At 41.6% G+C, this 27,641-nt stretch overlaps 1 protein-coding gene across 2 annotated transcripts in view; it reads left to right on the top strand.

The window, feature by feature from the left end:
• LOC140477133 (uncharacterized) overlaps positions 1 to 25,034 on the top strand; it is an 80,306-nt gene extending 55,272 nt beyond the window's left edge. For both annotated transcript variants that reach the window (XM_072570502.1, XM_072570495.1), the window contains 7 exons: positions 10,494 to 10,653; positions 10,930 to 11,027; positions 17,716 to 17,875; positions 18,925 to 19,031; positions 20,923 to 21,082; positions 21,384 to 21,493; positions 24,768 to 25,034. In XM_072570502.1, coding sequence (XP_072426603.1) covers positions 10,494 to 10,653; positions 10,930 to 11,027; positions 17,716 to 17,875; positions 18,925 to 19,031; positions 20,923 to 21,082; positions 21,384 to 21,493; positions 24,768 to 24,772 — 800 coding nt within the window. In that variant the 3' untranslated portion in view covers positions 24,773 to 25,034. The remainder of the gene's footprint in view (positions 1 to 10,493; positions 10,654 to 10,929; positions 11,028 to 17,715; positions 17,876 to 18,924; positions 19,032 to 20,922; positions 21,083 to 21,383; positions 21,494 to 24,767) is intronic.
• The last annotated feature ends 2,607 nt before the right edge of the window (positions 25,035 to 27,641 follow it).

Here is a 27,641-nt window from a genome sequence, read left to right as displayed (position 1 = left end):
TCACTAATGGTGCTGGATATTGGACAATTACTGGTGAAAGTCTCCATTTCTGACCTTCCCAGGGAGGGAAAATAAAACTGAAAATGAAATGAAGTCATGTTCATGAATGAAGAAGATGAGATCTGTCAGACGCTGAAGGTATACAGCACTCTAAGATAGATTCATCTCATCCACCTCATTCAACTGCATAAAATAATCCACATAGTTTAGAGAATGTTAGAACGAAGCTCACTGTTCAATAATTTCAGTCCGAGTCAAATTCTGAAGCAGTCTTTATTCATGCGTTCTTGCAAGCCGGGTGATCATAAAGAAGGCACATCGATCAGGAGGTTACATTACAATTTATACAGTTCAGTTGAATCTCTCGGTACTCCCCTTTTACTTCATATCTGATAGTTGTATTGCTCTGTGCAGCTGCTAATCTAAGCAGCTTACCACATCTGTCTGTGGCCTGTTGTTGGTGTGCAACCTCCTGCACCCCCCCCCACCCCCACCCCCTTGATAGCTGGGTCTTATTACTTTTGCTGACGAACACTGGGTCTTATTTGGTTATCTTGTTCATACTAACTCACTATGTGCGTGACAATTGAAACTGCCATGTCAATACATCTGTTTCTACCAGTTGACCCCCCCCCCCCACTTCGTTTAGTTATTTCTTGGAATATACATTCATGATACCGCCTTGCGATTTTTGCAGAAGCAAGATACAGCTACTTGTAACTGTTTGTGTGCATGCATATAAAGCTAAACATGCAACCCCCCCATGACTCAGCCTTATGATCTTTGCAGAAATAACAATCGTTGCAAGGACCTCTGACAGAGACGTAGTGACTTGCTGGATTGAAGGATTAGGATCAATGATTTTCTCAAAAAATGCATTAAAGAAATTATGAATTATAAGAAAGAGTTGCCTTTCAGCTCCTAATGAGCGTATGCTAAATCAAACACAATTTCCAGATTTGTTTTACTGGATTTGTAAATGCTTCAACCAAAAAGGCAGATTGAACATAAGGAAAAGTTAGAGCATGGAACATGGTTATTTAGCCTCTGGAACTGTGTCTGTTTGTTGTGTTACCTAAAACAAATTGCGAAGATGCAAACATGCTTATCTGTTCTTCTGCAACACTGGTATCCTAATGTTAGTTTCGATTTTTTTCTGACCTGTTGCCTCTCAACATTGGATCACATCTCACTTTTCTGCTTTGTACCTTGTTTACTATTTTGCATCATATTTGATGAATTCTTTAGTCTCGTAAACCTTGGTGAAAGGGAAACTTTGCGAGCCTCGCAATCTCTGAGGATTCTGCTTTGCTGACCCCTCCCCTCCCAGTTTGACATGAGGTCAAGCCGTACAGACAGGGAGGGAGCACAGAATAATCAGCAAGTGCAGAGTCTCTATTTTAGTGCCACTTGAGAAAGCATCATCTCCTCTTTTAATGAGCACAATCAAAAATAGCTTGTTAACAGGAGGAATAAAGAAAGGATATATGAGTGTCAGGAATGGTTACATCATGATCAGTCATGTTTATGATTTTCCTTTATTGTTCCTTTTTACATTCCAGCATATATTGATGTTCTTGACACCATTTGTTTACTAAAATTGCCCCTTGATACAACCCAGTAGTTGGAGCAAGGGGTCCAGCTTCTGATTTTTGATCCCTCATTCATGTCATTTATTTCCTTTCAAAACATGTTCGAACAAAAGCAGTGATTTTAGAATGTAAAATGTGTAACTCCTGCCTGTGATTCCAAGTATACACCTGGTGAAAAACTCAACATTTTGCCAAATGTGGCTCAGGCGCTTTTAAGATAATGATGTCGGTGGATCAGAATTTTGACTAGGAACTTTGAGGTTATATTAACCTCTGCTTAACAGATTGACAGGAGGCTTTGTGGTCAGGAATGGGACTCTCAGAAGGTATGTTGTCTCCCCGATGCCAAGGTCTGGGATGTTGCCGATCGGGCTTACAAGTTTCTGAAGGGGGAGAGTGAGCAGCCAGAAATCGTGGTACATATTGGCACCAATGATATAGCCAGGAAAGGAATTGAGGATCTGAAAAGTGACGACAGAGGGTTTAGTTGGAAGGTGAAGAGCAGGATGAGTAGAGTAGTGATCTCAGGTTTGCTACTGGTGCCACGAGATAGTAAGATGAGAAACAGCGAATGCAGCTTAACATGTGGCTGCAAGGCTGGTGCAGGAGGGAGGGCTTCAGATACCTAGACCATTGGGATACCTTCTGGGGAAGATGGGACTTGTACATGAAGGACAGGTTGCACCTGAACTGGAGGGGCACAAATGTCCTGGTTGGGAGATTTGCTCTTGTGATTTGGGATAGTTTAAACTAGGTTGGCAAGGGGGTGGGAATCAGAACCACATGTCTGAGAGGGGGTCAGTTGCAGATGGGGCAGTGACAGGATGTTGTGAATCTATTGGGAAGGTTTCTCATGAGATAAAACAAAGGGATCGGTTGAAGAGTGTCTGCTTTAATGCAAGGAGTGTCCGAAATAAAAGTGACGAACTTAGAGCATGGATCAGTACTTGGAGCTACGATGTTGTAGCCATAACGGAGACGTGGGTTTCACAGGGGCAGGAATGGTTGCTTGATGTTCCAGTGTTTAGAACGTTTAAAAAGAACAGGGAGGGTGGAAAAAGCGGAGGGGGTGTAGCATTGCTAATCAGGGAGTGCATCACAGCTACAGAAACAAAGGTTGTTGAGGAAGGTTTGTCTACTGAGTCAGTATGGGTGGAAGTTTGGAACAGCAAGGGAACAGCCACGCTTTGGGGGTTTTCTACAGACCACCTAATAGCAGTAGAGAGATTGAAGAACTCAGAGGCGAGCAGATTCTGGAAAAATGCAGAAGTAGCACGGTTGCTGTTATGGGTGACTTCAACTTTCCCAACATTGACGGAACCTCCTTAGTGCAGATGGTTTGGATGGAGCTGTTTGTGTCAGGTGTGTTCAGGAGGGTTTCCTTACTCAGTATGTAGACAGACCGACGAGGGGAGTGGCCATTTTGGATTTGGTGTTTGGCAACAAGCCAGGACAGGTGTCAGATCTCGCGATGGGAGAACACTTTGGTAACAATGACCACAACTACCTCACATTTACCATAGCCTTGGAGAGTGAAAGGAGCAGTTACCAAGTGAAGAAATTTACTTGGCGAAAAGGAAATTATGACACTATCAGACAGGATATTGGAAGTACAGACTGGGAGCAATTGTTCCACAGAAAGGGCACAGCAGACATGTGGAGACAATTTAAGGAGCAGTTGTTGCAAGTGATGCACAAATTTGTTCCTCTGAGACAGGTAAGAAGAGGTAAGATTAAGGAGCCTTGGATGACGAGAACAGAGGAACTTCTTGTCAAAAGGAAGAAGGCAGCTTATGTAAGGTGGAGGAAGCAAGGATCTAGCACAGCTTTAGAAGATTACAGGCCTGCTAGAAAGGAGCTAAGAAATGGACTGAGGAGAGCCAGGAGGGGGCACGAAAAAGGCTTGGCAGGAAGGATTAGGGAGAACCCAAAGGCATTTTACTCATTAGGTGAGGAATAAGAGAATGATCAGGGAGAAGGTAGGGCCAATCAGGGATAGCGGAAGGAACTTATGAATGGAGTCTGAGCAGATAGAGTAAGCCCTAAATGAGTTTTTTTGCTTGGGTTTCCACCAAGGAAAGGGACCTTGTTGTAAATTAAAACTTTTAGGAGCTGGGATATAGTCCTGACTAGATCAAGATTGATGAAGTTAATGTGCTGGACATTTTGGAAAATATTAAGATTGATAAGTTCCCAGGACCAGACAGATTTATCCTCGGCTGCTCTGGGAAGCGAGAAAGAAGGCTGCTAAGCTACTGGCGAGGATATTTGCCTCCTCACTCTCCATGGGAGTCATACCGGAGGATTGGAAGGAGGCAAATGTTGTTCCTCTTTTCAAGAAGGGTAAAAGGGAAATCCCTGGCAATTACAGCACAGTCAGTCTTACGTCTATGGTCAGCAAAGTTGTGGAAGGAGTTCTGAAGGATAAGACTATGGTAATGCATAGTGTGATTAAAGGCAGTCAGCATGGCTTTGTGAGGGGCAGGTCATGCCTCACAAATCTAATTGAGTTCTTTGAGGAGGTGTCAAGACAGGCCGATGAAGGACGAGCAGTGGATGTAGTGTATCTGGATTTCAGCAAGGCATTTGATAAGGTCCTTCATGTTAGGCTCATTCATAAAGTCAGGAAGTATGGTACACGGGGAGGTTTGGCTATCTGGATTCAGAATTGGCTGGCTGAGAAAAGGCAGAGGGTGGTTGTAGATGGAAAGTATTCTGTCTGGAGGACAGTGTTGAGTGGGGTCCCGCAGGGCTCTGTTCTTGGGCCTCTGCTCTTTGTAGTTTTTATAAATGACTTGGATGAGAAGGTTGAGGGGTGGGTTAGTAAATTTGCAGATGACACTTAGGTTGGAGGTGTCGTTGATAGTATCGAGGGCTACTGCAGGCTGCAGCGCAACATAGACAGGATGCAGAGCTGGGCTGAGAAATGGCAGGTGGATTTCAACCTGGATAAATGTGAAGTGATGCATGTTGGAAAGTCAAACTCGAATGCTGAATATAGGATTAAAGACGGGATTCTTGGCAGTGTGGAGGAACAGAGGGATCTCGGTGTACAAGTATATAGATCCCTCAAAGTTGCCAGTCAAGTGGATCGGGTTGTTAAGAAAGCATATGGTGTTTTGGCTTTCATTAACAGGGGAATCGAGTTTAAGAGCCACGACGTTTTGCTGCAGCTCTACAAGTCCCTGGTGAGACCACTTTTGGAATATTGTGTCCGCTTCCAGTCGCCCTACTGTAGGAAAGATACAGAGGCTTTGGAGTGGGTGCAAAGAAGGTTTACCAGGATGCTGCCTGGACTGGAGGGCTTGCATTATGAAGAGAGGTTGAATAAGTTCAGACTTTTCTCTCTGGAGAGAAGGAGAAAGAGAGGAGACCTGATCGAGGTGTACAAGATAATGAGTGGAATAGATAGAGTCAATAGCCAGAGACTTTTCCCCAGGGCAGGATTGACTGGTACAAGGAGTCATAGTTTGAAGATATTAGGAGGAAGGTAGGAGACGTCAGAGGTAGGTTCTTTACGCAGAGAGTTGTGGAATGCGTTGCCAGCTGTGGTGGTGGAAGCAGAGTCATTGGGGACATTTAAACGACTGCTGGACATGCGCATGGATAGCAGTGAGTTGAGGGGTGTGTAGGTTAAGTTACTATACATTACATTCGGATTAAACGTCGGCACAACATTGTGGGCCAAAGGGCCTGTTCTGTGCTGTACTTTTCTATGTTCTATGTTCTATTAAGAACACATACCTCACGTTTAAATAAGATCCCAAATGATCACCTTGTTGATGTTTGTTGCCATTCTGCATTAACTCATCAACTCCCTCTCCCATCATTTGCAGCTTGTTTTGAAACTGTTTATGATGATTTGGACTTCCCGGGAAATGACATTCATCAGTCTTTCATCGGGAATGAAGAGAGTTGCCAAAGAAAATGTACAGAGGAATCTGTTTGTCAGTTTTTCACCTTTGTAAAAGGAGAATTTCACAATGATCGACAGCGGTTAGTCAGTTATTGAAATATACTTGTTTCTCTGAGGAACAAAAATCCTTGATTTGATGAGTGCACCTTTTCATCATTCATCAGAAATAATGTTCCTTCAATTTTTACTCATCACTTTTAACTGAGGAATAAATACCACTCCTTCACATCTACAATCGGCTGAGCAAATGTAATTCACCCAATGTCAGCAACAGAGAAGCCAGACTGAATTAGAGAAGGATTAATGCTGGTTCCAACTTCATCATTTTAGTACAATGTTTCCTTGCAAATTATTAGTTATTTTACAGTGTCATTCAATGATCCATATATGCTTTGATTTGTATTTATAAATAAATCACAAGCTTTCTCTTTATTTAATCCCGAACACTGAAGTGTTCAGTGCATTTTGGGAGGACAGAAAGCTGGTAAAAGGTGCAGGAGGGGTACTGCTTTTAGTTAAGGACAATGCCAGTACATAATAAATGAATCACCTCAGTCCAGGAAACCAGGCTGTGCAAAAGGTGTGGGGAGAAGTGGAAAATGTAAGAGAAAAGTTACTTGTGTGAGTGATGGAGAAGCCCCATAATATTAAATACATGCTGGTGTGGGGCACAAAGAAGGAAATGATTGCAGTTTGTTAGAAAGAGATGGAGGTGATCACAAAGGATTTTTACCTACATGTAAACTGGTAAAGTGAGATGGATAAAGGACAGCTTATAGGATGGTCCAGAGTCAGGGGATACTAGACCTGTTATTGTGCAATGAGATAGGATTAATTAGTCATCTCATAGTGAAAGCGCCCATAGGTAGCCCCCAATGAGTAAAGTTTTATTAAATATTACAATCAGTTTCAGGTAGTGAGAAACAAAAACAGAATTTGATGTAAAATCAAATCTGGAAGCATCTGTGGAGAGAAATTAACGTTAACATTTTGGGTCCAGTGACCATTATTCAGTTTTTCCCACAACTTCTGTTTTTGTTTCTGATTTCCAGTGTTTGCAGTTTGATCACTGTTTTGTTGAGGGAGAGAGAGGTGGGTTTGAGAAGAATTGAGTACTGTGGTGCACGAATCACCGAAGGTGAATATCCATGTCCCACAAGTAACAAATGAGGCTAAATGAAACCTGGCATTTATCATGAGAGGAATTGAATACAAACATTGGCAAGTTATGCCTGAGTTACAAAGGCAGTGGTGAGGTGACATCTGTAGGACAGTGTAACATGTAATGATAGGAAGGATGTAAATGCATTGGAAGTAGTTCAGAGAAGGTTTTCTAAACGAATACCTGGAATGGATGGGTTGGAATGGCTAGGCTTGTATCAACTAGAGTTGTGAAGAATAAAAGGTGACTTGATTGAAACACAACAGATCATCAGGTGTCTTGACGAGTTGGACATGGAGTCGATGTTAACTCCTGTGACCAACTGAAAACACACTTGAAACCAAGATTAGGAACTTTTTTTCTCACCGAGGCTGGGCATCCTTGGAGCTAGTTTCATGGATGGGGCAAGCCGAATCCTCGTATAAATTTCAATGATTGATGACCAATTCCAGCAACTCCTGGCTCATCTTGTCTAGTCCAAAATAACTGAAACATGTTATTGCATGTGAGACTGAAATGCCATGAGTTTCTGTCCATGAATGAGGAAGAGAAGATCTATGAGACCCTGAAGCAAACAGCATTCAGAGATAGTGTCATCTCATCCATATCGTTTTACTGTACAACTGACCCATTGTCTTTTACAGATATTCTGATTTGCTTGAATACAGTATTCAGATTTCATTAAACATGTTATTAAAGAGAGGGTGAATTAAAAGACAAAATTCTCTTTCAGCTTCCACTAATCAAATGCTCAGGAGAACTCAATTTCCAGACCTGATTTATTTGTTTTATAAGTGTTTTAGCTAACATGGAGTGCTAAATGTATGGAAAGGTTAGAATTGAATTGAATTGAATTTATTGTCAAGTGTACCGAGTCACAAAAGCTTTGTCTTGTGAGCAATACAGGCAGATCACAGAGTTAAGCAGCATAGATAAGTAAATAATAGGTAAACAGTGGCAAAAACAAAAACACAGGTACAGGCGAATGTTAAGAGTTTGTGAGTCCATTCATTATTCTAACAACAGTAGGGTAGAAACTGTTATGAAACCGGCTGGTGCATGTGTTCAGGCTTCTGTACCTTTTCCACGATGGTTGAGGTTGTAGAAAAACATTGCCAGGGTGAGATGGATCTTTGAGAATGCTGGTGACCTTTCCTTGACAGTGGGCCTGGTAGATGGATTCTATAGATAGGAGGTTGGCCTTTGTGATTGTCCAGGCCAAGTTCACCACTCTCTGTAACCATCTCCGGTCTTAAATGGTTCAGTTGCCATACCAGGTAGTGATACATCCAGATAGAGTGCTCTCGATGGCACACCTATAAAAGTTGGCAAGGGTATTTGCCATCATGCCAAATTTCCTCAGCTGCCTGAGGAAGAAGAGACATTGTTGGGCCTTTATAACCAGTGCATCCACATGAAGAGTCCAAGAAAACTTGTTGTAGATGACCACTCCCAGGAGTTTGATACTCTCCACTCGTTCTACCTCTGTGCTGTTAATGTGTAGGGTGGCATGAGTACCATCCTGCTGAAAGTCAATAATGAGTTATTTGGTTTAGCTGGCATTGAGAGCTAGGTTGTTCTCAGTGCACCATTTTTCCAGGTCTTCCACCTCCCGTCTGTAGTCTATGTCATTGCCAACTGAGATTTGACCGACTATGGTGGTGTCATCAGTGAAGTTGCAAATGGCATTAGTCTGGTATTTGGTGATGCAGTCATGGGTATACAGTGAATACAGTAGGGTGCTTGTATGCATCCCTGGGGGGCTCCAGTGCTGAGTGTCCATGAGGATCAAATATTGTCCCTAATCTTCATGGCCCTAATCTTCACTGACTGTGGCCTGTGGGTCAGGAAATGGAGGATCCAGTTGCAGAGAGTGGGGCTTAGTTTGAGATCACTAAGTTTACTAATCAGTCTTGAGGGGATAATAGTGTTGAAGGCTGAACTGTAGTCAATGAGTAGGATTCTTACGTAGCTGTTCTTGGTGTCAAGATGTTCCAGGGAGGAGTGAAGGGCAAGTAGTATGGCATCTGATATGGATCTGTTGGTCTGATAGGCAAATTGGCTTCACTTGCTGTGCTTTTCGAGCACCACTCTAATCTCCAGCATCTGCAGTACCCACTTTTGGCCAAATTGGAATGGGTCAAGAGTAATGGGGAGGCCGGAGTTGATTAATGCCTTGAGCAGTCTTTCAAAGCACTCATGACCACCGAAGTTAGGGCCACTGGGCAGTAGTCATTGAGACATGCTGTAGGCACAGGGATGATGTTGGCCCTCTTGAAACAGGCAGTGGCCTGCTGCAGGGAGAGGGTGAAGATGTCTGAGAAGACCTCTGCCAGATGATCTGTGCATGCTCTGAGTGCATAGCCTGGTACTCCGTCTGGTCCCATTGCTTTCCTTGGGTTCACACAAAGGAAAATTTGACGTCTGATGCAATGACTGTTGGGAGAGGTTCGTTAGGACTTGTCAGGAAAGGTGATGAAGGGCTTTTGCCCGAAACGTCGATTTCCCTGCTCCTCGGATGCTACCTGACCTGCTGTGCTTTTCTAGCACCACTCTAATCTAAACTCTGGTTTCCAGTATCTGCAGTCCTCACTTTTGCCTTGTCAGGAAAGGTGTTATCTATGTGCCGAGATTCTGCTCAAAGCAAGTGTAGAAGGCGTTGAGACAATCTGGAGGGATATGTCATCATCTGCTATCTTGCACTGTCTCTTCATAGAACCTGTGATGTCATTCAGTCCTTCATAGTTGCCGGCTGTTTGTCTGGGTCTCTAGTTTGGATCAGTATTGGTCCTTGGGTGTCTTAATAGCTCTGCGAAGGTCATACTTGGATTCCTTATATTTGAGTGGGTCTCGTGATCTGAAGGCCACATGCCTGGTTTTTAGCAGGTTCTGTATATCCTGATGCATCCAGGCAGAGAGGTTATTCAGCCTCTGTCTGTTTATTGCATTTCATTGGGCAAATGGTGAACATGGAACAATGTCCACCTATTCTGCTACCCTTGTATCCTGCCATTAATTTTGATGTTTTTGAACCTGTTTGCTCTCCACTCGCTACCTCTTAATCCTAAGTTGTTTTTCACTTTTCTTCTCCTTTGACTAATACATTGATAACTTGAAAGCTTTGATAAAAGGGACCTTTTGTGAGCCTCATGGTCTCTGAGGATTCTGCTTTGCCGACTCCTCCCCTCCCAGTCCAGACATGAGGTCAAGCCGTACAGACAGGGAGGGAGCACAGAATAATCAGCAAGTGCAGAGTCTATTCAGAGAAAGTGTCATCTCATCATTTAAGAAACACAATCAAAAATAGCTTGCTAACAGGAGGAATATAGAAAGGATTCATGAGTGTAAGGAATGATTACATCAGAACCAGTAATATTTATGATTTTCCTTTATTGTTCCTTTTTTCATTCTAACCTACATTGATCTCCTTCACACAATTTGTTCACTAAAATGAGAAAAATGCCCTTTGATACAACCCAGTAATTGGAGCAAAGATTCCAGCTTCTGATAAGTTGAGCCATGGTTCATGTTGTTTGTTTACTTACAAAAAATGTGCAAAACTCAGCAATCATTTTAGATTGTAACATGTGTGGCCTCTGCCACTAAATCCAAGTTTATATCGCGAAAAATGTGACATTTTATTAAATGTGGCTTAGGTGCTTTTAGGATAATGAAGCCTAAATATTAGAAATTTCTTGTGGGACAGTGAAGTAAGATGAAGAGCATGTGTCTCACATTAAACTCAGCTTCCAAAATGATCACCTTGTTGATATTTGTTGCCGTTTTGCAGTAACTTATCAACTCCCTCTCCCATCTTTTGCAGCCTGTTTTGAAACTGTTTATGATGGTTTGGACTTTCCGGGAAATGACATTCGTCAGTCTGTCGTTGAGAATGAAGAGAGTTGTCAAAGAAAATGTACAGCGGAAGCTGATTGTCAGTTTTTCACCTTTGTAAAAGGAGAATTTCACAATGATCGACAGCGGTTAGTCAGTTATTGAAATATACTTGTTTCTCTGAGGAAATAGAAATCCTTGATTAGGCGAGTGCACCTTTTCATCATTCATCGGAAATAATTTTCTTCCATTTTTATTCATCACTTTTAACTGAGGAAGAAATACCACCCCTTCGCATCTGCAATCGGCTGAGACAATGTAATTCACTTAATATGAGCAACAGAGAAGACAGACTGAATTAGAGAAGGATTAATGCTGGTTCCAACTTCATCACTTTTGTATAATATTTCTGTGATTCTTTGTAGTTTCCTTTGCTACCGCAAGAAAAGTGAAAGAGGAACTCCACCAAAAATAACCATTCTTCAGAATGTCGTATCTGGATTTCCTTTAAGGGGATGTGAAGGTATGTCCTAAATGAGATTTTGTTTCTGATTCTCAACTCAAGTGTTGTAGAACATAAATATTAGTTCCATTTTTTGTTACAATGCTGAATTTCAGATGATTCTTTGGCAATATAAGATATGAGTATTGTTGATAAAGGATATATTTATTAGAGCTTTTCATTTTTCCTTCATCATTTGCAACAATTCTCCATGTCAAGGAAAACAACATTTATCCTGTTCTGATTGGTTGGTAGAGCATCAATGGTCATGTTTTGCTCATAACACAGATATTTAATGTATGATGTGAATAATAATGCCCCTGTGATGCTCAAGTGTATGTCTGTATGTCCCAAATTTTGGTGGATTGATTCAAGGAGCATGTCCTTTCAGCTGTTTGCAACTGACAAGATACTGATCGTAACCAACAAGAACATTCATGCAAAACTCAAATGTCATTGTCTAACATTAGATGAGGTTCCATAATAGGACTGTATTTGCTAAATAATCCAGAGAATGTGCAGAACTACACTGACAAAAAATATAATATTGTCATAAATACAATATTGTCACAACCCACCCTCCCATTCTGGTACTTTCCCCTGCCACTGCAGAAATTGCAAAACCTGCACCCACACCTCCTCCCTCACCTCCATGCAAGGCCCTAAAGGAGCCTTCCACATCCATCAAAGTTTTACCTGCACATCCACCAATATCATTTATTGTATCTGTTGCTCCCGATGCGGTCTCCTCTACATTGGGGAGACTGGGCGCCTCCTAGCAGAGCGCTTTAGGGAACATCTCTGGGACACCCGCACCAATCAACCACACCGCCCTTTGGCCTAACATTTCAACTCCCCCTCCCACTCTGCCGAGGACATGGAGGTCCTCCACCGCCGCTCCCTCACCACCAGACGCCTGGAGGAAGAACGCCTCATCTTCCACCTTGGAAAACTTCAACCCCAGGGCATCAATGTGGACTTCACCAGTTTCCTCATTTCCCCTTCCCCCACCTTACCCCAGTTCCAAACTTCCAGTTCAGCACTGTCTCCATGACTTGTCCTACCTGCCTATCTTCTTTTCCACCTATCCACTCCACCCTCCTCCCTGACCTATCACCTTCATCCCCTCTCCCACTCACCTATTGTACTCTATGCTACTTTCTCCCCACCCCCACCCTCCTCTCATTTATCTCTCCACCCTTCAGGCTGTCTGCCTGTATTCCTGATGAAGGGCTTTGCCCGAAACGTCGATTTTACTGTTCCTCGGATGCTTCCAGCACCGCTAATCCAGAATCTGGTTTCCAGCATCTGCAGTCATTGTTTTACTCCCTTTTACATAACTGATAATCTGTCATATTTCCATCATGCACAATTGTGTGTGTTGTAGTCTAAACTCATGTACAAATATACACAGGGTTGTGTTCTTTGTAAATGGAAAGAACATATACACTCATCACAAATTAACCAAACAGCTGGCAGCATTTCTTTGGTTCATTTCTCACCAGAGAAATGCTTTGACCAATCAGAGTCACCGTTTCTGGTTAAAAAAACTAAACAAGATTTTGCACTTAACTGTCAGTCATTAACTAACTGGTGCCTACTCCATGGCCCTGCCTCTACCAATTAAATCTCTTTCCAATCAATCAGCACTCTTTTGCCAAAAACGTATGTAAGGTTGTTTTCCCTTTACTTTGGTATTGAGAATAGTTCTGACAAATGCAGGACAAAATGATTGAACATGATGCCACTTTCAGAAAAACTCAGTTCCCTCATATTATTGCTGGTAACAAAGTCTACCTTATCCAAGAAAGGAAAATAATGTGTGATCTGATAGTGCAGCTAACTGACAAAGTCTTGCATTTTGATGTCCTTAATTCTTAACAAGAAAATTACATTTCCTCTGTACATGAGGGGAACATCTTTTTTTTTCTAAACTGCTATACAGGTCTGTTACATAAAACCACAATGAAGAACCTACCCTGGACAATAGTGCCTGGATTCTTAATTAGTCATTGGAAGTTTTAATGGTTACTAATGATAAGTATTCAAGTAGTTTGTGAAGGGACCCGACAGAGGATGTTTCTCCTGGCTCAGAAACTCAAACAGAAGAACCCAACCTCAGCATAAGGTATTAAACATTTAGGACTGACATGTGACAATATCTCTTCATCCCGCTGGTTGTGAATCTTTGAAGTGCATTTCCTCACTTGATTGTAGTAAATTCACATCATTGAGTAAGTTCAAGGCTGAGATTGATCGAGTTTTGATCTCTCATGGAATCAAGAATATGATGTGCCACTAGAGAAATGGAATTGTGTTATCAGATTGAAAACAACACATGCTGAAGATCACAATGAGTCAGACAGCATCAATGGAGAGGGAGCAAGCTTCGAGTCTAGATGACTCTTCATCAGACTCTTCTTTGCAGATTCTAGCATCTGCAGTAACTTGCTCCTGCGTTACAAGATTGACCATTTATCAACTGAACAAAATCATTTTCGCTCCTTTTCTTTGCTGTGCTAAGGAGACCTGCGAATGGTGTTTGTTTACTTTTCATTAATCAGCTGGATATAGGAATTAACTTTCTTCAACAGACATTTTTTTTATTTGAAAGAAGACCTCTAACTCAATGGATGATGTTGTACAGAGTAATGGGTCTGTAGATGTTAATGGTGATATTGCATTAAGCTGCAACCAATTGAATGATGACACAGTTATGTGAGTGGACAATCATTTGTATTTAGATAACTTCCTAAGGGAGGCAGTTACATTTCACATAGCTTTGACTAACCTTCGGCAACTGTATCTACTGATTTAATTTAAACTTTACTTATTGCCATCATGCAATAAACTACCTCATAAGTGGTATAATCTTGATAATTGATAATTAGACAAAGCATTCGACTTAGTATTGGATGGTGGATTGCTGGCTGTGAATTGCTCAGAGCAGTGAACGCCATATGTCATTAGCAGTGATACTCTGCAAATTTCCCGAGTTATAATGCCCCATGGTGATAAGCAGTGAGCATTGTTGTTAAAATTCAAACAAGCACCAATAATTTAATCTAGTGGGCTCTGAAGAAAATGTTTGAAGATATGTGAATTGAGCACTTTCACTGCATTAGCGCTTTAGGAATTTGCAAAATTCTGACAGTCAGCAGCATTCAGGTGAGAAGCAGCAGAGCAAGATCAGCATTTCAAAAGAAAACCTTCACATCAATTTTGAATGCATGCATGATTTATACAGTGATTGTAATTAGGTCAGCTCAGTTGGGCCCGATAGAATATGAGTTTCCTGACTGGGGCTGTTAACCTGGACTAATCAGGGCATCCTGACTGATGGACATAAACAGGAGTATCAGAGGTTCTGTTCACTCTGAGACCTGGCTCTGAGGAAGATGAACCAGTGTCAAGTGGCTTTTGTGGGGATTTTAAACAAATGATCAACTGCTTCTCACAGTTAGATAAATGCCCAATCCCTCACATACAGGATGTATACACAAAGCCGGCAGGGGACTGTCCTTCACGAAGCTGGACATCAGCCATCTGTGCTTGTGATTATAGTTAGATGAGGATTCCCAGATGTCTGCTACAATTAATACCCGTAAGAATTTGTACCAGTATATGAGACTGCCATTCGGGATATTGTCAGCCTGTGCCATTTTTCAGTGGATGATGGAAAACATTTTACAAGGTCTATCTCAGGTCACCAATTATCTAGATGACGTGCGAATAATGGGGAAGACCAACAAGAAGCACTTAGATAACTTAAATATTGTCCTTCAGATGTTTCTCCAAGGTGGCGTATGCCTTAAAAGAGAAAAATGTATTTTCCAGGCACACCACATGACTTACTTTGGTTACAGTCTTAACAAAACCAGTTTACACCAACTGGAAGATAAAGTGAGGGCGATCAATGGTGTCCTAGCTCCCACATCTATACAGCAGATGAGATCTTTCCTTGGGCTGGTGAATTCTTCTAGAAAGTTCATACATAATCTGGCCTCCATCCTGGCACCCTTACACCTGCTATTGAAAAAGGTTCAAGCTTGGTCTCATAGCCACGAGGTAGCCTTCAGGGAAGTGAAGAAGCAGCTATCATTGTTTAAGATGTTGGCTCACTATGATCCCAAGTGAGTACTGATGCTGACATGCCATGTCTCCCCATATGGCACAGATATAAATTTGTAATAGTAATGGACCACAAGCCTCTGCTAAGGCTACTTAAAGAGGACAAGGCCCTGCTGCCCACAGCTTCAGGTCAAATTCAATGTCATTCTATGACCATATAATTTACAAGTTGGAACAAATCCAGGAAGCCAAGTAACAAATGCGGATGCCTTGAGCTGCCTCCCGGTGATGCTGCCATTGGAAGACTCTGTTCTGGTGTTGATCATTTTCGACAATTTTCTGGCCATCACTGACAATATCAGACTGTAGAAGCAAAAAAATCCAGTTCTGGCAAAACTAACACAGTTGCTGGTGATGGGGGAAACAAATGAACTAAAATGAAAACCTTTCTGGACTTGGTGAGGCCAGATTACTGCAGAGGATGGCATTGTATTATGGAGAACAAGAGTGATTGTCCTGAGCAAAGGTCGCCATTAGATACTGACTGACCTCCACGAGGGTCATTCAGGAGTTTCCAAAATGAGAATGTTGGCAAGAAGTTATGTCTGGTGTCCAGGATTGGATACAGACATAGCCATGTTGATGGGGCACTGCCCAGAATGCCAACAAGGACAAAAATACTTCCAGCAGATCCTCCACATTTGTGGGAATGGCTGGGTAATTCCTAGACTCTACACATTGACTATGCTGGTCCTTTCATGGGCTCAATGTCCTTAGTCATTGTGGATGCCCATTCAAAGTGGTTGGATGTACATTGAGTTAATTCGTCAAACATGGGGACGATGATTGAAAAACCACGCGCATCTTTTGCAGTACAGGAGGTTCTGGAAGTGTTGGTCACAGACAATGGGCCATCATTTATCAGCAGAGAATCTGAGTACTTCCGAAAGTCAAATGACATTCAGCATATAAGTTCAGCACTATATCATCTATTATCCAATGGTCTGGTGATAGAGCAGTTCAAACTTTGAAAGCCGGCTTAATGAAGCAGCCCACAGCTTCATTAGATACCAACCTGTCCTGGTTCCTATTTGATTATAAGACCATCCCACATGCAACTACAGGGATAGCTCCAGGAGAGTAGCTCATGGGGAGAGACTCCACAACAGGTTGAAATTGACCTTCCTGGACTTGGGAAGATTTTCCAATGTAGATTTTCCTGGAAATGACATTGAATCAGTCTATGCACCAGACGTCAACTACTGTCAGAAAGTGTGCACCGAGAGCAGCCAATGCCAGTTTTTCACCTTTTTAACAAGAGATTGGAACACTAATGTCCGAAGGTAAATCTGTAAGCACTTTATTGAGATGTTTGCATAGAATATGGAATAGCTATATCAATATTAGGTTGTAATAAAGCTTATCCACACAGGGTAATATTGAGTAGAATTTGAGCAGTACCTCACTATGATCTCACAATCTCATTATTTTCTCTCAATAACCAACTGTTGTAGTATTTGTGCTGTTAAAACCAACCCCTACTCATTCCATGCTGTCCACAAGGCTCCTTAAAGCAAAGAGGCAGTTTACATCAGGGGATGAAGTCTGGTGCCAAAACCACAGAAATGAGCCAGAATGGGTAAGAGGCACTTTTGATGTGAGGTCAGATCTCGTGACATACACATTTCGGGGGTTGGGATCCTGAACAAGCATGTGGACCACATGAAAGTTACAAACTCCCAAATGGGGCAGGAGCAAAAAATACCTGGCTCCTCAGAACAGCCAGAAAGGCTGTCAGAACCCAAGGGTTCTGCCTCTCCATCTAGTGTTGAAGAATGCTCGGAGTCTGAGATGGACACGACAAATGTCACAGCCTTGACATCTTTACCACATGGAGATGGAGATGAAGGTCTTCTGAGATGCTCCAGGAGCAAGAGGCGAACTGTGGTCCAGTACAAGCCGCCTGTATCTGAGGCTGAGTCAGAGAAACCCCCCAGGAGAGGTTACAAGATAAAGAATGTGCCTCCATTCCCAGACTTAGAGGGAGAGCGATGTGGTGATTGTAACAAGGTCAGCCAGGTCGACCTCGTAAGATATGAGTTCCCTGTCTGGAGGCAGTAGTTGGGTCTGATCAAGGGACCCTTGTGGATATATAAGAATGGGAATGTCAGACATCCTGTCCACTCAGAACTGGCTCTGAAGGAGCTGGACCAGTGACAAGTGCTTTGCACGTGTATATAAAGGGATATCAGGCTCTGTGGAGTTATTTCAGTTTATTTCATGCTGGCATGTGAGGAAGGGTGTGAGCAGCCATGGAGCTGATACTGATATATCCAGGGTTAAGAATGGTCAGTAACCAGAGGAATCAGATTTGAGCTAATTGACAAAAGAAGCAGAGGAGACATGAGGTAAAGAAAGCATGAAGTGAGTTGTTGTGACCTGGACTGCACCATCTGAAATGGAAGTGGAAAAAGATTCAAGAATAAACTGCAAAAGGGAACTGGATGAATTCTTGCAAAGGCAGGGAATTGCAGAGCTCTGGATTATTGAATGTGAATGTGGATCTCATTGAAACCTTTCTCAATTTAATTAACATTTCTGACAAAGAGATTGCTAACACAAGATAACTTTATTGCAGGATCTGTACGCGATCTGCTTTCCAATGTAGATTTTCCTGGAAATGACATTGAATCAGTCTATGCACCAGACGTCAACTACTGTCAGAAAGTGTGCACCGAGAGCAGCCAATGCCAGTTTTTCACCTTTTTAACAAGAGATTGGAACACTAATGACCGAAGGTAAATCTGTAAGCACTTTATTGAGATTGATAGAATATGGAATAGCTATATCAATATTAGGTTGTAATAAAGCTTATCCACACAGGGTAATATTGAGTAGAATTTGAGTAGTACCTCACTATGATCTCACAATCTCATTATTTTCTCTCAATAACCAACTGTTGTAGTATTTGTGCTGTTAAAACCAACCCCTACTCATTCCATTTTAGTTAATAGCTTTATGCAATGTGAATGTGGTTTATAGAGACATCAGAAATTGGAACAAATATATGTCACTTTAAGCCATATAGCCTTTAAACCCAAACAAAGAAGGATTGGTCGAATGCAACATTGAGCCTACTTTTAGGTCAATCAAGTACCTTACATTTTTTGTTAATGAGCCACATTTATTTTGAATTAGGATATCACCAGAAGGCTATTAGGAACTTCAGAAATAAGAACACAGTAGGCCACACTGCTATTCAACCAAATCTTGACTTATCATCTATCGCAGCATTAGTTCAGATACTATTCCCTTAACTATTGATAATTTACTGTCTAGAAATGTACGTGTTGAATATATTCAAACACTGTGACTCTACAGCCCCAAAGGGTCAATTACTCCAAAGATTCAACACACACTGGGTGAGGAAATTCCTCCTCATCCAAATTCTAAATGGCTCGCCTTTGGATAATGAAGAGTTTTATTGGGGGCCCTTCCTACACAATGGTAATGTCCCCTACCTGTTTTTCAAAAAATCCCTGGTTCTAGTCCCAGAGATGTGGCATAAAACACCTGAACAAGTTGTTTAAAAACATTGAAAAGGACTATTGCAGCGTGGTGGTAATATCCTGATTTCTGAGCCAGAAGTCCTGCGTTCAGGTCCCACCTTTTCCAGAGACATGTTGTAACGTTCTCTGAACAGGTTGATCAGAAAATATCTGAAGAACAGGCTTTAGATCCAAACCAATCTGAGTTTTCCCAAAGCAGCAGCATAGATTTACCTGGGCATCATGAGCAACACATTTCAGAACTTCATCCCCTTCCTTCTATTCTCATTGTATTCCAGGTTTTATTGTTATTTGAAGAGGACGACAACAGGACAGCCGACTGTGAAATCTGATTTAGAAAACGTTGTCTCAGGATATTCTCTGGAACACTGCGGGCCACAATCTTGTAAGTAGCAAAGATGATATCGATCCAGTTTTGATATTAGCTTGCAGCTAGAAAACTGGGAAGAGGACTATAATAGACTTGAACAAATTGCAATTGAGAGGGAGGAGGTATTGGTGCTTTTAATGGGTTAAAACTTCCTACGTTGCCAGCATCAGTTGAAGTTATCCCAGACCGTTTGCCTCCTGCAAGCAGAGAGATTGCAGGGGGCCTGATATTAATTTTCAACTTCTTTCTCAAGACAGGAGAGCTGCTAGAGGATGGAGGACAGCTAATGTGGTATCATTATTCAAGAAAGCTGGTAGGAATAATCGAGCAATATTGGCCTATGGGCCGAGTAACAGTAATAGGGAAACTATTGGAAAAAAAACTGAGGGACTGAATTCATCTCTGCTTGGAGGGACAAGGATTAATCTGGGAGAGTCAGCATGGCTTTGTCAGAAGAAGATTATGTCTGGCAGATTTAATTGAGTTTGTTAAGGTGATGACTAGTTGTGTGGGTAAGGGCTAGTGCAGTTTACATGGATTGTCCAATCTGCTAGCCCCCTAAATTCTTATTGTAGTTTGTGTTTCCTAATTGTCTTCTACTATTGTTCTTCCTTTCTGTCTGCTCCCTCCTTGTGTAGCTGAGCTCTGACTATATTTAACAGAGAAACTACCACTCTTATCATTTTCTGACATGGAAAATCTGGTCTTGAGTGATGTCCACTCTGAGGCTTTCCTGCCTGCCTTCCTACTCCTGACTGATGGTCATGTATTCCTTCTCCAACTGCAGTTCCTTAAACTGTGTGGTGTAAAAGTGCTAATCCTGCAACTCCTAGACTGGTGATGGAGTATTTTGCCTCCAGTGATGCTCAGTGTCCAAGGCGAGCTCTCCAGCCTAACAAACTGATGGTGCTTCCTGCAGCTGTGCTCATCCAGACTGCCAGAAGCATTTTAAATTGCCCCACACACTACAGGCTGGCTAACACATGGGACTGAGCTCCCTAGCCAGGCATTTAATTAATTAAAAACTTAAGCTGTGTACAAAGTTGAATTTTCTATTAAAAAGAAGAAACTAGAATGCTTGCCTTTCTTTATTACAGTTCAACTTGGATAAAAACAACTTACCCACTACCTACCAAGCAGCTCACACTGTGTGGATGCACTTACAAATTCTGGTTTTTTTTAGGGGTTAGTAGCTGCTTTAACTGAGCTCGATCTGGGCCTTACCCCTCAACCTTTTATCAGGAACCTTTACTGCTGCCGTTCATTCCCGGACTTCCAGTACTGCACTGCATTTTCAACTGGCTGTGCTAGTCAGTGTGGATTATAGAGTAGAAAAAATCTCATGCTCATTCAGGTCTGTTCTCCCAGAATGCTTCATGGTGACACTGATTTGGGGCTCGCTCATCAATTTTCTGAAATCATATTTTGCCAACTTATCGTCATTTCTCATGAGGAATGACAGGCTTGAAAAGCCAAATGGCCTACTGATGCTCCTAATTGGTATGAATATATATATTAGCATGCTGGGTTGGTAATAGTTTTCTACCCAGAATTGCTGGTCTCTATCTTGTTGTCATGTTCTTATGTTCAGACTTGAATTATCTTCGTTCCTCAATTACCACACGATTTGGACCAATTGTCTTTTGTTCCAAGATAATGATATTTAAACTCTCAGTTGACTCATGTTTTCCTGATCTTTCTCTGTCCATGCGCTGTTCCTCATTTTTCAAGAGTGTAAAACTGATCACAATTCTTCTCTCTTCAGTTCTGGAGGAGAGTCGTGTTGGATTCGAAACGTTGTCTTTGTTTCTCTCCTGCAGATGCTGCTGAGTACTTCCAGAGCTTTTGGTTGATTTTTGTGGGCGTGTTGCAGAAATTAAACAATTCTCAATCCCATCTTTTGCAGCTTGTTTTGAAACTGTTTATGATGGTTTGGACTTCCCAGGAAATGACATTCATCAGTCTGTTGTTGAGGATGAAGAGAGCTGCCAGAGAAAATGTACAGAGGAATCTGATTGCCAATTTTTCACCTTTGTAAAAGGAGAATTTCACAATGATCGACAGCGGTTAGTCACTTATTCAAGTAACCTTGTTTCTACCAGAAGGAAAATAAAACCTATCTTCAAATTCTTGATTGCAACCTCACATTCATTATTGGAATGATTTTTCTGCCAATTTAATTTCAAATTTTTCAACATGAAGGGATATTTGTTGAGAAGAAATGGACTCCTTAGTTACATGGCGGACTGAGAGAATTAAATTCAATGACTATTAGAAACAAAGGAAATTGGCATAATCAGAATATGGTTAATGATTTTGTTTTTCAAATCAAATAATTTATCTGTAATGTTTCTGTGATTTTTGTAGTTATCTTTGCTACCGCAAGAAGAGTGAAAGGGGAACTCCACCAAGAATAACTATTCTTCAGAATGTCGTCTCTGGATTTTCTTTAAGGAAATGTGGAGTCAATAATTCAGGTGATCCCAAAATACATTTTGCAGTTTGATTCTGAAGGTAGTGATGTACAACGTAATTTTTGTCACCATACTAACTCCATATTTATACTTCTGGTAACAAATCCTAGTTATTCCAAGAATTGAGTGACTTGACAATAGGACTTAATTAGTGTGGGGATTCAACTTGCAAAGTCAGCGTCATTCTATCACGGCCTCACCACTCAGCAACCAAGCTAACCAATCCCATTTGCAACTCATTGTTGAACTTGTGCATTGATTGATGACCATAACATTCAACAATGGAAGGAACTTTCTGTTTCCAGTTGTGAAAGGCTGTACCCTTAAAGATGCCCTCACAAGTCCAATGTACTGGTTATGTGGTAACTATCCTTGAAACTGTCTTTCACTCTAATCTATTTGGGACTTTGTGTGTTCAATAGTTAGCTCAACAGTTTGCTTAAAAAAAAGACTTAAAAGCTGCTCTAACTCCTGGCAAATTATAAAACTGAGTCCCCACCCTCTAATCAGTCAAAGTGACTCCTCCTTGGATATCTCCATTAGACATCTGATCACCTCCTGGGCACCCAAAGCTACTGTCCATTACCTGGTCAACCAATCACTCTGCTGTGTCTCCTGACCCCCACATTGTCATTCAAAATTTGCTGGGACAAATGATCACCTGACAACCCCATAAATGCCTGACCTAAACCCAACAGCCATGTTCATTCCAATCTCAACCCCTCAAATGCATCAGCTTACAATCCCAACACCTGACCCACCCATTCCCCTTCACCCTGTCACTAGAGCCACTGACCCATATGCCATTCTACTTCCTCACACACTTGCCAGCAGACCAACCTGGGAATCTATGTCTTTAGGTAAAAATGAGGACTGTAAATGCTGGAAACCCGAGTTTGGATTAGAGTGGTGCTGAAAAAGCACAGCAGGTCAGGCAGCATCCTAGGAGCAGGAAAATCGACATTTCAGGCAAAAGCCCTTCATTAGGAATAGAGGCAGGAAGCCTGCAGAGTGGAGAGATAAATGAGAGAGGGGTGGGGGTGGGCAGAAAGTAGCATAGAGTACAATAGGTGAATGGGGTGGGAATGGAGGTGATAGGTCAGAGAGGGGGGTGGGGGAAGGTAGCAAAGAGTACAATGGGTGAATGGGGGTGGGGATGGAGGTGATAGGGAGGGTGGAGTGGATAGGTGGAAAGGAAGAGAGGCAGGCAGGACAGGTCATGGGGACGGTGATGAACTGGAAGATTGGAACTGGGGTAAGGTGGGGGGAGGGGAAATGAGCAAACTGGTGAAGTATCCATGTGCCACCTCACACAATGGTCATCCAACCCCCACCTCACACTTAACTGGCACCTTTCCACCCCTTATACTTGCCTTGCATCCTAATCTCTCACCTACTCACCCACTGCTCTATTCCTTCATCCATTCACTTGGCACAGTATCTCCTCAGCTGCCTGGTACTATTCCTGTTTATCCACTTGCCACCATACCCCAATATTTACCAGTTTCTTTGCCCACTTACCCACCCACCCACAACCCTACTCTTACTTCCACTTGACTTCTTACCAATTGCTTTCTCTCAGGAGCTGGCAAAGTGGCTTTGGGATCTTTAACTTTTTTTGTTTAATGGAATACAGCAGCTAATGCCTTAAAAACAAAACAGGGTGGGGGAGTGGTGTCATGGCCTCCAAAGCTGATCCTGTGCCGAGTGGATTCTTAACTAATTTGCTATGTTGGAAACATCCAGAACAGACCAAACATGGATGCCTGGCCATAGGAACCACTGACAGATGAACTGGCGATCTTAGTAGGATTAGGTTTGTTCTATTCCATTTGTAATTTGGAAGAATTACTGCAATTTATCATATGAATATCTTAAGGAAGAATCTATTTCATCTGATAAGTCCTCACCTTATATAGGTTAGCTAGTGGTAGGATTGGAAGTTGTTTAATTATAAATATTAGAGAAGATTCTGATGGGATTTCACAAGTTTGACACTTAGGCAATGTTTTAGCTGCCTGTAAAAGGAGAACATGAGATCACAGTTTCAGTTTAATGAGACAATCATTTTGTGCTGACAAGAAATGAAACTTCTTCACTCAGACAATCATGATTCTTCAGAACATTTGTCAAAGTTGTTGGTGCTTCAGTATTGAGTACATTTCAGGCTGAGAGTGATACATTTTGCCTCCAAGAGACAACATGAGACTAAAAGAAGTCATACCAAACTCAACCTTAACTCTGTTTCTCTATCCATTGATACTGCCAGACTTGCTGAGTTTTTCCAATTGCCTCTGTGTTTGTTTCAGGTTTCCAGCATCCACAGTATTACCTTTATTCGAGTGTACTAGTATAATGTAGTTTTGATCTGGTTGGATCTGAATTTGTATTGGAGGTGAGCACAATATTGTTATAGACTAATAGAGGTTTCATAGCATAGAGATAGAGGCTCTTTGGCCCATTGCATGTGTGCTGGTTATTAAAAATCCATCTAATTCAATTTTTCAGCACTAGCCCCATATTTTAGTACACTGTGGTGTTTCAAGTGCTCATTGAAATAGCTCTTTAGAGTCTTGAGGTTCCTTGCCTCTACCACCCTTTTAGACAGTGAGTTCCAGATATCTAAATCTGTCTAGGTGAAAATAAATGCTTCTTCAAATCCCTTCTAAAACTGCTTCTCTTTACCATGGTCATTCTGTTGGTCTGAAATCTGGCACCAATAGTTTTCATGAAGATTCTGTGCAGACTCAGGTTACTCTGCACCAAACCCCATACGTTCTCTTTGCATCACTACCTGTGTTCATCTATAAAATCCATCTGAGCATTTATATTGTCTCCTTTGTTGTATCTTTTGTTTTTAGACAGTTCCTACACTCCACCCAACACCTCACCCTCATGGACCCTGTTCCTCAACAACTCCACACCCAGACAACACCTTTCCCCACCATTCCCTACACTCACAATCCCTGCCCCCTGCCTCAGCACCCACCTGCACTACATGATCCTCCCGCACTGTGTACCCATGCTCATTACCCCTGCCTCCCCATCAAACTCCAGATTCCCACCCTCCCTGCATCTCCACACCCTCAACGCCTGCTCTTCCAATTTCCCACCCTGACTTACCAAACTCAGAGATCCTGCCATTCACTCACTGCCTTCTTCACAGCTCCTGCTGTATCCCAACCTTTATTTTCTGCTCCTTTGTAATTGCCATATTAAACTAAAACTAAGTTATCTCAGCCACTTATTCATTGTTGTGTTTTTCATTTGATTCCAGACTGAAATTCGAGGAATTATGAGCATCACATGCTTCCGTGCATGTTAATGACCATTCATGTCGTGCCATATTTGTATCTGCTTAGATATCACCATGAAGCTTAAACTCACCAACAGTTGTCTTTCCCTAACGAGACAGCAGAGCTATGGTCTTCTAGGACGATAACAATTTTATCTTAACTTTTGTTACAATTGGTTCTGACATGCAATGGAAGATGCTTTCTTTGCCATGTCCAATTATAAAACAATAAAGGCACTATGTTAAGAACAGTGGGTGCAATGTTTCTATTCTATCAAGACGATACTCAATGAATTATGCCTCCTTTTAAGGTAATTGCGAATGTCAAAAAATCACAAAATTTCATATTTTGCCTGATTTAAATATTTTAACAACATTTTCTTTTTGTGTGCTGCCTGAAAAGATACTCTGAGAAATTCATTATCTCAGGTCAATTTACCTGCTGATCCATTAGCCTAGCGGTCATACGCAGTAAACATGACAAAGGAAATCAGATTGTAATGTGGTAAGATCACCCTGGGTTAGTGTACTGGGAAACAAACTCCACTACTGCTGGAGATGTCACAAAACATTCATTTTTTTAATGAAAGTACACAACATTTTCCAGAAGGCACAGCCCCCTTATCTGTATTTAAGAAATATTAGAAATAAGTAGATTCTAGTTAAAGTTATGAACTGTCACCATATAATCCTACCAGTTAAAACCCTAACCACCTTATAAACTTCCCTTGTACACACATGTAGATAGACACAACTAGACATATGAATGTTGGTGTTATGAGTGGAGAGTAGTTCAATGGTCTCCATTTTCATGGTTTACTAAAATAATTCATTTGTCTTGCTAGAACTTGCTGTTTATCAATCTCTTTCCCTCCTCAAGTATTTCACACCTCCTTGCAGGAGGCACAGAACAACTGATTCACAAATTATAAAGTCTCAGTTTATTGGTTAAAAGTAACAGCTTACAGCAATCGATGAAGGGAATATGCTGACATTTTTGAAGCTACAGGGTTTTTACTAAAGGGAAGAGGACAGAATTTTCCTTTTAGGAGGCCAAATGGCTTCCAAATAATTATTCACACTGACAAGCTGTTCAGCTGAATGGGAGCCAATCTCAAAGAAGGTCTTTGTCATCAACAACTGATCATCGCTCTGCTGACTGAGCAGTTACTTAATCTTGATTGAATCTCCTTTTGCATACTCTCCATGCTCCTAATTTGTCTGCGTCTAGACTTCCCCAATGGTTGAATAAGCAATAATATAAATAGCAGCTATAATCACTGCTGGTGGCTTGCTTATGTGAAAAGGTACCACAATTTTGCCGCATTTTTAGTCACTGTTGAAGTTCCAGCAGACTGGTGGGTGGCTAATGTTGTTCCATTGTTTAACAAAGAGAAGCCAGGCAAGTACAGCCAGTGTGCCTGACATCAGTGGTAGCAAGTTGTTGGAGAAGATACTGAGGGACAGGATCAACCAAGATTTGGATAGTCAAGGTCTGATTAAGAATAGTCAGCATGGATTTGTGCATAGGAATTCATGTCTGACAAAGTTTTTTGAAGAGGTAACCAAGAGGATAGATGAGGGTAGGGCAGTGGATGTTGTCTATACAAACTGTAGTAAGGCCTTTGACAAAGTCCTGCACGGCAGGCAAGTCACGAAGGTTAGGTTGTATGGGATCCGGGAAGTCCTAGCTAATTGGATTCAAAATTGATGGTAGGAAGCAGATGGTGATGGTTGAAGGTTGTTTCTTGGACTAGGACCCTGTGACTAGTGGTGTGCCACAGGGGTCTGTGCTGGGACCTTTGTTATTTATTATTTGCATAAATGATCTGGATGTGAATGTACAAGGCATGATTAGTAAGTTTGCAGATGATACAAAATTAGGAGTATTGTTAATGGCAAGGAAGGTTATCAAAAATTACAGAGGGATCTTGATCAGATGGGGAAGTGGGCTGAGGATGGACAAGTGCAATTCAATACAGATTTGAAAGTCAAACCAAGGTATGACTTATACAGTAAATGGTAAAGTCCTGAGGAATATTGTGGAACAGAGAGCCCAAACACTTTAAATACATAGTTCTTTGAAAGCAGCATCATAAGTAGGTGGTGAAGAAAACATTTAGCATGCTGGCCTTCAATGGTCAAAGCACTGAGTATTGGCGTTGGGACATTATATTACAGTTGTATATGTCATTGGTGAGGCCGCACTTGGAGTATTGTGTACAGTTTTGGCCACCCTGTTATAGGAAAGATATAGTTAAGAAGATTAGGGAAAGAAGGATATTAGGCCTGAGTTATAGGGAGAGGTTGGCCAGAACAGGACTTTATTCCTTGGAACAGAGGACAATGAGGGGTAACCTCATTGAGGTGTAAAAAATCATGAAGGAAAAGATAGGATGAATTTATAGAGACGATTTCACAGAGATGGGGAGTTGAAAACTACAAGGCATAGGTTTAAGTTGAGAGGGGAAAGATTTAAGAAGGACCTGAGGGATAACTTCTTCACACAGACAGTGGTGTGTGTATATGGAATGGGCTGCCAGAGAAAGTGGTCGAGGCAAGTACAATAGCAACATTTAAAAAAACATTTGGAAAGGCACATGGATGGGAAAGGTTTAAGAGGGATATGGCCAAAATGCGGGCAATTGGAACTAGCTGCGTGGGCATCATAGTCAGCATGGACCAGTTTGGGCAGAAGATCTTGTTTTCATGCTATATTACTCTATGATTTTAATACACTAATCCCTTTTACAATTCTTGATTTTTAAAACAGCCCTTTCCCATTTTCATCCTGTTTTTATTTCTGCTTGGGCTGTGAGCATCATTGAATTTTAAGTGGCCATGATTAGTTTGACT

This window comes from Chiloscyllium punctatum, chromosome 1, assembly GCF_047496795.1.
Source record: "Chiloscyllium punctatum isolate Juve2018m chromosome 1, sChiPun1.3, whole genome shotgun sequence".
Lineage (NCBI taxonomy): Eukaryota > Metazoa > Chordata > Chondrichthyes > Orectolobiformes > Hemiscylliidae > Chiloscyllium > Chiloscyllium punctatum.
Note: the sequence above shows the minus strand (reverse complement) of the source record. Positions and strands in the feature narration are given on the sequence as shown.